Source organism: Pituophis catenifer, unplaced genomic scaffold, assembly GCF_029215685.1.
Source record: "Pituophis catenifer annectens isolate HBS135680 unplaced genomic scaffold, rPitCat1.0.hap2 SCAF_2, whole genome shotgun sequence".
NCBI lineage: Eukaryota > Metazoa > Chordata > Lepidosauria > Squamata > Colubridae > Pituophis > Pituophis catenifer.
This window is the reverse complement of record NW_027256882.1, coordinates 226787020-226799891: the sequence shown is the minus strand read 5'-3', so window position 1 is coordinate 226799891 and position 12872 is coordinate 226787020. Positions and strand designations below refer to the sequence as shown.

At 37.1% G+C, this 12872-nt stretch overlaps 1 protein-coding gene across 1 annotated transcript in view; it reads right to left on the bottom strand.

The window, feature by feature from the left end:
- Positions 1 to 10039, bottom strand: part of TJP2 (tight junction protein 2) — a 68652-nt gene extending 58613 nt beyond the window's left edge. Inside the window, exon 1 of the mRNA XM_070938631.1 lies at positions 9969 to 10039. Within this exon, the coding sequence (XP_070794732.1) occupies positions 9969 to 10031 (63 nt within the window). The 5' untranslated portion in view covers positions 10032 to 10039. The remainder of the gene's footprint in view (positions 1 to 9968) is intronic.
- Positions 10040 to 12872: the final 2833 nt, after the last annotated feature.

Here is a 12872-nt window from a genome sequence, read left to right as displayed (position 1 = left end):
CAGCATTGCTGCAGAAGCTGACGGGGTGGGGGGGTCAGCCTGTCAGTGCTCAGACCATACACCACACGCTGCATCAAATTGGTCTGCAGGGCTGTCATCCCAGAAGGAAGCCTCTTCTAAAGATGATGCACAAGAAAGCCCGCAAACAATTTGCTGCAGACAAGGAGACTTAGGACATGGATTCCTGGAACCAAAGTAAACTTATTTGGTTCAGATGATGTCAAGCATGTGTGGCAGCAACCAAGTAAGGAGTACGAAGACAAATATGTCTTGCCTAAGTCAAGCATGGTGGTGGGAATGTCATAGTCTGGGGCTGAATGAGTGCTGCCAGTACTGGGGAGCTACAGTTCATTGAGGGAACCATGAATGCCAACATGTACTGTGACATATTAAAGCAGAGCATGATCCCTCCCTTTGGAGACTGGGCTCCAGGGCAGTATTCCAACATGATAATGACTCCAAACACACCTCCAAAACAACCACTTCCTGCTAAAGAAGCTGAGGGAAAAGGTGATGGACTGGCCAAGCATGTCTCCAGACCTAAACCCTATTGAGCATCTGTGGGACGTCCTGAAACGGAAGGTGGAGGTGTGCAAGGTCTCTTAACATCCACCAGCTCCGTGACATCGTCATGGAGGAGTGGAAGAGGACTCCAGTGGCAACCTGCTCTGATGAACTCTATGCCCAAGAGGGTTAGGGCAATGCTGGAAAATAATGGCGGCCACACATAATATTGACACTTTGGGCCCCATTTGGACACTATCACTATTATCTCTTAGGGGTGTACTCACTTTTGTTGCCAGCAGTTTAGACATTAATGGCTGTGTGTTGCGTTATTTTGAGGGGACAGCACATTTACACTGTTATACACTGTTCTTGTAGCCAAATCTCATTTCTTCAGTGTTGTCATATGAAAAGATATACTTAAATATTTACAAAATGTGAAGGGGTGTACTTACTTGTGTGACATACTGTATATGCTCAAACTTGTATATGAATCAGTTATTTATTAACAAAATGGAAAGCTAAGGAAAGGACAAACTGATGTCTAACAGTGAGCAGGAGACATTATGGCTTAAAAAGGCGTCTGGATGCTGGATCCAGAACAGCAAAATTTCTCCAGAGAGAGATCTTGAGATTGCCCATTCATACTCCAGGCAGTTTTATATTTTTTGTAGATAGATAACTTTTTGCAGTTGGCTTGCAAACAGCTGAGCGTTGCAGGATTCCACTGAATTCATAGTTATCAATGAATTTTTTTACAGAATTTAACTGAACCTTTTGACTGAACCTCACTTTTGATTTTATCTTTTTTGCTCCTTTTTAAAGATTGAGAAACCTCAAGCCCACAGGTTTTACCATATTCGCTGGAGGAGTTTTCACAAATGAAAGAAATTTTGAGTTTAAAGTTTTATTTAAAAATTTTAGTATACGGCAAAAGAGTGATTAGAGTGTTGGTTTTAAAAAGTTTTAAACATATTAAGGGTCCAATTGGACTTGGGTTAAGACCAGTTGTGAAATCTGAACCGGTTTGTTACCGGTTTGCTGGCGGCACATGCATGCTGAGTGTGCGCAGTTCGCACCAAACATGCACTGTGTGCACATGTGCAATACACACCAAAAGGAGGCTTGGGAAGGTAAGTAGAACAGTGGTGAGGAATCAGCTGTGGCGCGTGATCTTGGGAACGTTTTTTTTAAAAAAATTAAAGCATTTTTTACTACTGTTTCAGGCGAATATGTAGTATAAAATGCTTTTAAAAAGTAAAAAAAAAAAAAAAGGTTCTGACGATCACAGCTGTGCCGCACAATCATTGGAACTTTTTTGTTTTTACTTTTTTAAAACATTTTTTAACTACCTAATCACCCAAACTGGTAGTAAAAAAATGCTTTAAAAAGTAAAATAAAATGTTCCGATGATCGCGTGGCACAACTGTGATCTTTGAAACCTTTTTTTTACCTTTTTAAAGCATTTTTTTACTACCGGTTCGAGTGAATAGGAATAAAAAAATGCTTTAAAAGTTTTTTTTTAAAAGTTCTGACGATGGTGCGTCACTCAGCTGATCATTGGAACTTTTTTTTTTTTACATTTTTTTACTACCAGTTTGGGTGAACCGGCCCAAACCGGTAGCATTTCACCTCTGGTTAAGACTTTGAAATAAATTATAAGAATCCTTCCTGTGGGAAACTTTGTACATTTACACTGGGGGGAAAAAACTGATGACTTTAAAGGTTGGTCAGTAGAGGGCACCAAATGGAAATAAATGCATCAATGGATCCATTAAGAAAGATCTATAACAATTGGGCTCAGAAAACAATTTTAAAGATAGCTGCTATTATATATTTAATTAGGAAATAGGAACAAGTTCCACCAAATAAAGCTGAAATTGATTTGAATGTGAATTTTGAAAAGACTGTGTATAAGAGGGAAATGGACTTAAATAGTGAATACAGTATACAAAAACATGAATTGTTGGATATACAAATGAAAATGGATGATTTAACAATTAAAAAAGATCTACAAATACTAAACCAGAAGAGTTACATGGATCACATTTTTATATTGGATTCACAAAAGGGGCCTGATAAAGTTGTCAATAATTTTAAGAGAAGAGAGGTGAGAATATGAAAAGTAATGCAAATGACCTCTTTATACTGGATTTTCCAAAGGGGCTTGTTAAAATTGTCATCACTTTTGTGAAATGAGACAAAGAGAGTATGAAAAGAAAACACACACTTGGACATTTTCTGAGGGGACTAAAGACTGTTGTGAGACAGGGGAAAGAATATAAAGTTGGTTAATTTGATCAAGGTTAAAATAGCTTGATTGCAATTTCTGGTAATGTTTAATGGATTTATGTTGATTAGAACTAGATGACAATATTTTAAAGGTTTTGTTTATTTAGAGAGATGAGATGGAGGCATCTGTTTAAATAAAAATGAGATACAAATATAAAAAGGATGAACTATTTTAGATATAGTTTGTTAATAGTTACATTGCAATTTCTGATAATCCTTAATGGGCTTTGCAAATTAAGATGAGGCTTTAATACTTGTTTACAGAAAATGGGATTGGACATGGGATGATGAGATAGTTGGTTGTATTTTAATAGCTGATCATAAATTGTTATATTAACTGTACTTGCCATGGACCAATGGGGAGGGTTCTTCTTTTTTTTCTTTTCTTTTTTTTTTTTTTGCACTTTTCATTTTTCTAAAAAAAAATACTTTTTATATTTTGTTTCTTTTGTAATTTGTATTAGTTTTATCTGTACAATGTAATCTTTAATAAAAAATTATCCTGCAAAATGAATAAAAGATATAGTGGAAAGACTAACTAATAATAATTCATATGGTCAAGTTTAATGCTGTACTTAAAAATTGAGCTTTTTAAAATTACTATTATGGAATAGCAGTTTTTAAACTTTTTAAACTCATTAGTTAAAATAAAGAGAGGCAAAGATCTAGTGATAGAAAATTGCCTACTTTCAGCAATTTTTTTTAATATTAGGTTCTCCTGAACATTATTTGAAAATCCCTGTAACAGAGATATAGTAGTATTTTTATTTAGCATATGTTCACATTAAAGCAACGTTCAATATCATAAGGAACCTATTAGCATCTTTTTCAAATAACAGATTTTATTAGAAACATTAAGACTTATGAGTTAATGATACCTTTTAATAAAATCTGTTAATCAAGAAAGGTGCCCCTTCTAATTTTTTTGGTATCCCAAACTAATATAAATCTCCTCCTGCATTATCTACAAGATTTGTGTGTTTATGTATGTGTGTGTATGTATAGTTTGTGATTTTTGTCTTTGTTTTTTCCCCTTTTTCTATTCATATTTTTCCAATTTTGATTTTCTGTTGATTTATTTATTTAAGTATCTATATAGATGCCCATCTTAAAACCAAACTCTGAACAATATATACAACAAAAAGAATAAATCCAAAAATAGAAAGATCTCGTACTTCAACTAACTTTACTATTTCTGTATAGTAAATAAATATATTAAAATTGCACATAAATTTCCCTTGAAACAATACCATATTGGAATATATAAATATAATGGCTTTTAAAGAAGTTCACTGCAAAGATGTGAAATAGCTTTCTCTAAACTGATATGGCAAGAGTGATTGAGATACAGTCTTCAAAAATAGTTCATCAGCAGATTATAATGTATACCATTGCTAGAGTAAGTTACACAATTAACACCTACTCTGTTTCTTTCAAGATTAAGGAAGCAAAGATTAAAATGCATTTATACAGCAAATATTAAAAGAGAGTTTTAGTTCACTTATTGGTACAACATATGCCAAAAAATGAAAGAAAACTAATACACAGTAAACAGCCTCTTTTAGTGAGAAAGCCTCCAGCTACAACTGTCCAAATGCATTTTAAGACAGGAAACATATGAAAACAGGAGATAATATTGCTTTTTAAATTGTTTTTTTTAATCTGTAGTTTAAATGCCAGGAAATACCTGAAAATCTGGGCACAATCTTTATTCCCTTATTTGTGTAACTACAATAAAAAAATGATTATTTTAGAATATGGCAAAGTAAAAAAACATCAGTATATCAAATACTCACAAGAACATTGCAATATTAAAGTTTTAGCATATCTATAATGAATATCTACTCTTAAACTAATTATACAGCTCATAAGAAACGTTTTTATCTCCTGGTTCAATCTAAGAAGTTGCCAATGCAAAACATTGAAAATAACCACTGTGTAGGTCGAGTATGTGTATATAAGCACACATACACATAAAATTTTTTGTGTTCATAGATTTTCATTGTTATGCAAGTAGACGTGGTTTTTTTTAATTACATATTCTTTTTTGTTTCTTGTTTTGTACATTGTTTGAGGTCCCAATTAGGAGGAAGTGATAGTTATAAGGTTATTTTCATACAGCAGAATTCAAAATAGGCTATTTTTCTGTAATACAGGTAGTCACTGACTTACAACCATTCATTTAGTAACTGTTTGAAGTTACAAGCAAAGTTACTTATGATTGGGTTTCATACTGTTGCAACATTCCTACAGTGATGTGACAAAAATTTGGGGACTTGGCAACTGGCACATATTTGTGACGCTTGCACTGCCTTGGAGTCATGGGATCCCCATTTGTAACATTCACAAGTGGCTTCCGACAAGCAAAGGCAATAGGGGAAGGCAGGTTTGTTTAATGACCATATGAATCACTTAACAATTAAAGGATTCGCTTAATATCTGTGGCAAAAAAAGATTGTAAAATGAGGCACAACTCAATTAACAACTGTCTTGCTTAACAATGGAAATTTTGTCCTCAATTCTGATCATTAAGTCGAGGACTACCTGTACAAAACTAAGAGGGAAATTATTTCCCAAAATCCTCCTTTCATCTAAAATACTGAATAAACCAAACTCATTATTGGGATAAAATCCAATCAAGTCAGTATTTACAGATAATCCTCAACTTAGAACCATTTGTTTAGTGACCATTTGAAGTTACAACGTCACCCAAAAAAATGACTTACAACCCAGTCCTTGCACTTACAATTGTTGGTCATATGATCAAATTCCGGTATTTGGTAAGTGGCTTATATTTATGAGCTGCAGCAACCAAGAGACCTTCCTAGCCTGACAATTGACAAGCAAAATTGATGAGAAATTGGATTCACAAAATGAAACCAGGCATGACTCATTTAACCACCACCTTACTTGGAAATGGAAATTCTGGTCTCAATTGTGGTTGCAAGTCAAGGATGGCCCATATTTTATCCGATCAAAATGAAATGAATTTCACTTACAATAATGCTATAGTAAATTTGTGTATGCTTCCCATCATCCATATTAATTCTTATACATTCCTCTTCTTCCATTCCTGCATGTTCTTTGATTTCAACTCATTAATAAAATAATCCCCCCAGTAAGTTATATCTTCCCCACAAATTGAAATTGAACACTTTGAAAAATAGGAATAAAGTCTACAGTTTAAGAGATTTCCTTCCTTCCAACCCACAGATGTTATTCCTAGTATGCCTTATACACAATGCTTACCCTCACAGTTGGAATTTACTTATAATTTACATTACTACAGCAATCATCTCCAAAATGTAATGCGATATATTCTGCTTACAGAAAAGGGAGGAATAATGCCTGCCTGAATTCACATATTAATAGGTGGCAAAGGGTGGTAGGGAAAGAGAGAGAGAAACAGCCTTAGCTCATATAGCTTAGTTATATTTGTGTTATCTGACACTATCAGAATTAGAATGAGAACAAGAACTAGATTTACCCATTGAACTGAAAGGACAAAAACGATAGCATCCCCAAGAAGCCTCTTCGCTCAATTCTGAGATCCCCCCCCACCTCGGACACTGACTTCTTTGTCTATTGTACAGTCCAATGTAATCTCTTTGCCCTGCAATTGTTAGTTGAGGCAAAGAGCATGTGAACTCTCAGCCGAGGAGGCAGATGTTTACTGACACTGTCATAACTTGCTGGATACAGCCTTTAAAAAAAAGGCTTTAGCAAATGTAACGAGATTTTGCATTTGTCAGGAAACAAGCACAGCTATTGAACTGCTCCAAGGCCTCATTCAACTGCTGGGTTATTTGGTTGTATGTTTCTCTTTTCCCACTGTACTTATCTCTTCCACCAGCCTTATTGTGATAATAAACCAGGAAAATAAGTCCCATGCAATCCCATTCTCTCAGACCTTGTCCTACTTCAATAAAGGAAGCTTATGGCTGCCTCCAGACAGCAGATCCTTAGAAACATACTTCCCCCTTCTTTCTGCAATGCTCTTCCACATTGCAAGCCACAGGCCACAGCCTTTCTAAACTCGTTGGTATTATATTCAATTCAGCAACATTTGGATGACAAGTAGACAATATCTGCTGGGGAGAGCAATGCTTCATAGACTTTGTTGGTCTGTTTTCATCAGTATCCTTTAAATCAGCAATAACGAATATGGTACCTGAACTTTTTACATCCATGTTACACGTTTATAAAGATTCCATGTTTTAAAATCTTGCAAATTATTCTGTGCTGAAGCAACACATAGTATTTGACTTTCGTGTGTCTTGCACTATTATAACTCATATTTTCTCCACTGACAGACCTCCAGAGATAATAGCCATCTCAGAAAAGGGATAACTTCAATTATTGGGCAAATTATAATACATGATACTTTAAAAAATGAAATAAAACCACCTGAAGCCATTCATCCCTTTGTTGGTTTAGTATTAGCTAAGAGTATGAAATGCAGAGTTCTATTCAAAATGTTTGGATGTGTTTGGATGAGAGAGAGAGAGGGAGAGACAGACAGACAGACAGACAGACAGACAGACAGACAGACAGACAGACACAGACAGACAACAAGCAGCGGGTCAAGAATTCAAATGCTACCACTTGCCAAACTTTTTAAGTTTCGTACTCATGCTGAGTATGAAAAGGCATTAGTACTTTACAAATTAATATTAGTCACTCTTACCACCGAGAGTCACTCTATGAGGGAGATAGGCGGTTCCTAAATATAATAAATATAGGGAAAAGGAACAGTAGGAAGTTCACTTCTGCTGTCAGAACAATAATTTATACATCTTTCTTCCAACCATGTGCACTGAATACTATTGGGTCCAGAACAGTACGCAATAATATTTGAATAAAATTAACAGATGCATATTGGCTTCCAAAAATTATCTAGTTAGCAGCAATGAATGTTTCCCTCGCACATATGTGCTAGTCATTCCCAACTCTAGGGGGAAGTGCTCATCTCTGTTTCAAAGCCGAAGAGCCAGCGCTGTCTGAAGACGTCTCCATGATCATGTGGCCGGCATGACTAAACGCCAAAGGCGCACAGAACGCTGTTACCTTCCCACCAAAGGTGGTCCCTATTTTTCTACTTGCATTTTTTACGTGCTTTCGAACTGCTAGGTTGGCAGAAGCTGGGACAAGTAACGGGAGCTCACCCTGTTACGCGGCACTAGAGATTTGAACTGCTGAACTGCCAACCTTTTGATCAACAAGCTCAGTGTCTTAGCCACTGAGCCACCAAGTTCCGCTTCCTAGTTAGCCTATCTTAATTTAAAATGATAAAATTTACCTGGCTCTTATTTTTGCTTCTTTCAAAAAACATTAGTGTTTTCACAACTGGCTAAAATTAGCCAAAACAATACCTTTTATTTTCTTTGAAAGTACCATCTCTGCAACCTTGAGAAGTCATAAAAATACTCAAAGGCTGAATTAAGCGGCTTGAGAAATGTTTTTAGGTTGGTCCTTAATTCCCAATGTGCTATTAATTTGTATATCACAGTAAGATATACTTCACTACATAAGCTACCTTATAAAAAATTGATTTTCTAGAACCAAGAAATAAACCATGCCTCGGATTTTATCTGAATACTCCTATTTCCACCTTCACTGCTCTATTTTTACAGAAAATGAACATATACTGTAATTTCAAATGTCTATTGAACCACTACATTCATTGTCAACATGTCTGCACAATACATTAAGTCATAGGAGGTTCTACCATAGTTTAAAAACAAGAACCAAAACTGGATAGGCTAGCACAACTTGTTAAATCATAGACTACAATTGGGTTCATACAAGGGGCAAGGTATAAAATAATTTAGTTGGCTTAGTGTCCTGTTTGACATAAGTCTCAGCCAAATTCTCCCTCCCTCCCCACTGTGTTTGCATTAATAGGTGCACGTATCCCATTAACTTGTGCAGTTGCTTTTCGGCTTTGTCCAAAAAGGCTGTGGACTTTGTCCTATTAGTGAAGTTTGACAATTGTTTGCCTAGTTCATCATAGTTTAAAGCATGCAGTCTTAATATAACACGCAAAATCACTCTCCTGTGTGTTTGTGCAGAAGTCAAAAAGGAACAAAACCTGAACATCACCCATATCAGCCTTTTATCACCCGGGGCCCTTCTAAAGCTTGAATTACACTTCCTCTGAATCCTCATGTCTGGGGCCAATGAGAGTTGTAAGTCTTGAGGGCACTCAATTGTGTCAGATGATAAGCAGCACCCTGATCTACCTTGAGAACAATTAACTAAACCATGGGCAAAGAAAAGGATGTTTGCACTACCAGCAAAATAGCAACTACCCTGGTACGTAAGTTCCATTCTACAACCTCAACTCTCTCTCTTGCACTATGGACTTATCACAGATAATATACCCAGCAATGTATTCGGAAAATCAATCAACAGCCCTAAGTTAGCCACCTAATATCGTCTATCGTTTTCAATAACCAAAAATACGTAATTTCCATTTTTTTTTTTTTTTTTGCAGCAAAGGAAGCCCCGGGTCCATTTTAAACCGATTCAGACGGTGTCTGTGAATTCCACTCTTGAAGCTGGCGAGGAGAGGATGAGAGATCGGAAGGAAACGGGGAAGGCGAGGATGCTTCAAAACTTACCCTAAACCATGGTGAAAACATCGCCCGAGCAGGCAGATAGCGATCGCTCCTTCTCACCGGCATCTCCAAGAGTGTTCCTTGAAAGAAACCGCTACGGGGAAAACTTCAGCCGTCCCACTTCCCCCGATTTTCACGCTCACAAAGCGGCGGGCGCCTTGCTATTCCTGAGCAACTCTTGGGCTTCCTTAAAAACCCCGAAAAAAAAAGTTTCGCACTGTTTGGGAACCCAAAAACTTCCTCTTCTGGCCTCCGGAGTCCTTATCCCATCCTCCCAACAAATCCAAGAAGCCGCCCGGCCGGAATATCCAGCCGTTCCCTTCGCTGAGCGCAACTACCACACCAAAGCAACACTCTTTAATAACGCCGCTACCATTCCGAGCCGAGAGGGGGGGGGTTCCACCCAAAAAACTCGCGCGCACCTGTGGCGCCGACTTCACGCCCGTGTTCGCTATACAGACTAGGCGAGTGAAACAGGCTCCCACGACACCGAGAACAGCAGCGAAGGATAAAAACGGGGGAAAGGAAACGGTGTTGGGTGCTAATACAGACCTGCTCCCTCCCCCCTCCTGGACCAATTGGTTCGCTCCCGATGGAACCCTGCGCTGCTCCCATTGCAACATTTCGTCTTCCCTCTTGGAAGTTGAGGGGCGGGCGCCGGCAAGGGCATTAATTGTTCGCTTGACGCCTCCCATGATGCGAGGGAGGAATCGCGGCAGCCACTCAGTGCCTCAACTCGACCAACGCTTCCGTTTCTATTGGGGGGGGGGGAAGGGAAGAGTTACAAAAAGTAGAAAAAGAAGCGCGCAAGTACGCGCATACACACACGGACACATACACGGGGGGGGGGGGGGGTGGAACCGTTGTGAAGAAATTAAGCTGCTGCATAAAACAAGAGCTCGGTTAGGAGAAGCGTGGAAAAGCCCATTTCAGAGAAATAGGAGAAGAGGGTCAGAACAACAAATTCCTATGCGCTTGAGTAGGCCTTTAATGCTGTGCACTGATGCTGGGCATGAGGAAAATCTACATTCCTTCACCTCCAGCCTTGGGCCTGCAATCTTGTGTTTTAAGCCATTTGGAAGGAAAGCCCAATTCTAATTGTTTGAGGACCAGGGCTTTCCTATGGAGTTGCCTGAAAGTTTCAGCTTTGATAATGTCTACATCTGGGACCTGCCAAGAAAACTGCAGGGACTTGCCCAGTCCCCAGGAGTCAAAAACTGCCTCGAAGGCACACAGAGGCTTGTATTGAGTATTTCACAAATCCTAGATAAACTGGGCCTGGGAAACAGAAAGTGACACACAGGTCCTGGGGTTGGAAGAGAAATAGAAGAGATGATGAGACTGTCAAGGAAAAATGAAAAGTACTGAAAGAGAAATTCTTGGTGATGTTGGGAATAACATGTTTATTTTTTCAATGACTAAACTTTCCATCAGATAGGAATGTCATCAATCCAAACTGGTGGTGTAAAGATCAGTGCGTAAAGAACAAGAATTAAAGCTGTCTACATTTCAAGTCCTAAAACCAGGAGATGGAGATAATAGCAGCAGCAACAACGTGTACTTCCAATAATAAAAGCAGCCCAAGAAACAAAACGTTAGATTTTTTTATTTCTCCGCATCATCTCCCCCACCCCTCTGAACAGAAAAAAATTAAAATAAAATAACTATGAATAATATGGAGAAGACAAATTAAATAATAGTAGTGCCCTAAATACAGGAAACAGTAATTGAAACTCATGTAGGGATTACAGCTCTCTCTGAGGAGTAGTGGGTGCTCCTAGACTGGTGTGGCCTCCTCAGCAACAATTTATAGAAGTGCAAAATAATCCCCAAGGGAAAGTATGCCTAGTGTAATGGTATTTCAGATGTTTCCAGTAATAATCAGTTTGCAAAGTGAGTACCTTGTTTACTTTCAGAGATTGAAACCAGACAAAGCTGTGATCTTATTCAACTGCTCAGTCAGTAAGGAAAAAAAAGGTTCTGTTCTGGCAGAAGTAACACAATGTTTGAGAAGCATTGCATGTTTTTTAAACAATAAAATACTGTATGAAATAAATTACATGGCTTTTTCTTAAGTTGTTCCTGGTTTGCATCATAGGCAATCACAATTACATTCCTAGATTATTCTAATCAATAAAAATGAGTAATTGGTAGACAGGATGAAAATAATACATTTTGTTCTGCTTATTAATACGTATAACAACAACAAGAACAATAGTGATAATATATGCTCAGTTTTGTTTCAGGTGCAGAGACAAAATGTTTACTTCAATCATTACAGGGTATAGAAAAAACATGTAAAATGGAGATTATTCCATTTATATCCATTTGAGCAACCTTTTCCACCCTGGCACTATCTTGATTCAATAAGACCATAGCTCTCAAAACTGCCAGCCAGTAAGACTGAAGGCCGTGGGAATTCCAGGGATTGGGAAAGGTTGTTGTTTTAAAACAAAATGTTGCAACTAAAGAGAAGGCCTTTGAGGTCACTTGAGTCACAACCACATACTCTTGAATTCAAAATTTAGTCCACTCAAAGGAAATGAAATATCATTTGCTTTTTTATTCCTTCCCCTTTTCTCAATGGACAGATTTTTTTCCTACTACTATATAGTTCTCTCTGAGCTCATACACATAGCCAGATAATTATGTTTCATATGTTATCTATGATAAAACATATGGCTTGCCATGTGAACCTTGGTTTAAACCAGGAACAGCAAATAAGAGCTGACAAGGGATAAGGAAAGTTAGGAATTGCTGTTCTAAAATTATTTTATGAGTTCTCTTTCCAAAGAACGCAGACAATGAATAAATCTTATTTGTACTAACTCTTTCAACAGAGGTGAATTTATGGCCCTGTGACTGGGCATTAAGTTGACTGCATATTTTTGTCTCTTGAGAGGCAGCTTGAACCCCTTTTTAAAAGTTCTCATTTGTTTTTATAGTTGCAATTGTAATGCTTAATAAAACTTAAACATATAATTTAATAAAATTTAAAAGAGTGATGTGACCTGCATTTTTTAAGATGCCAATGAATTTTTAAAAAATTCATAATGCAAAAACAAAATCTACATTTTGTTTTTTAAAAAAATTGGACTGTTGCCAATTATTCAAATAATTGAAAATTTTAAAATAATAATTCCTTCATTTCTTAAGATTTGCATATAAAAATGGCCGAGGTGAGACAGAACAGACAGTTCATTTTTAAACCTTTCAAAAAAACTCACCCTACAATAAAGGGACGGAACTACTCATTCCATATTGCAAATATCCATTTTTAGTGCAGAGCATTTTTATTGGTCAATCAATTTGATTTGAGAGAAACATCTCCCCCATCAGGGTGGATAAAAATCAATGCTTTAAAAAAAAATCAGATTTTTTTTATTTAAATCGGATTTTTTTTTATTTTTATCGAATTTATTTTAATAAAAAACTTTTGGGGTAAAAATCTATGGT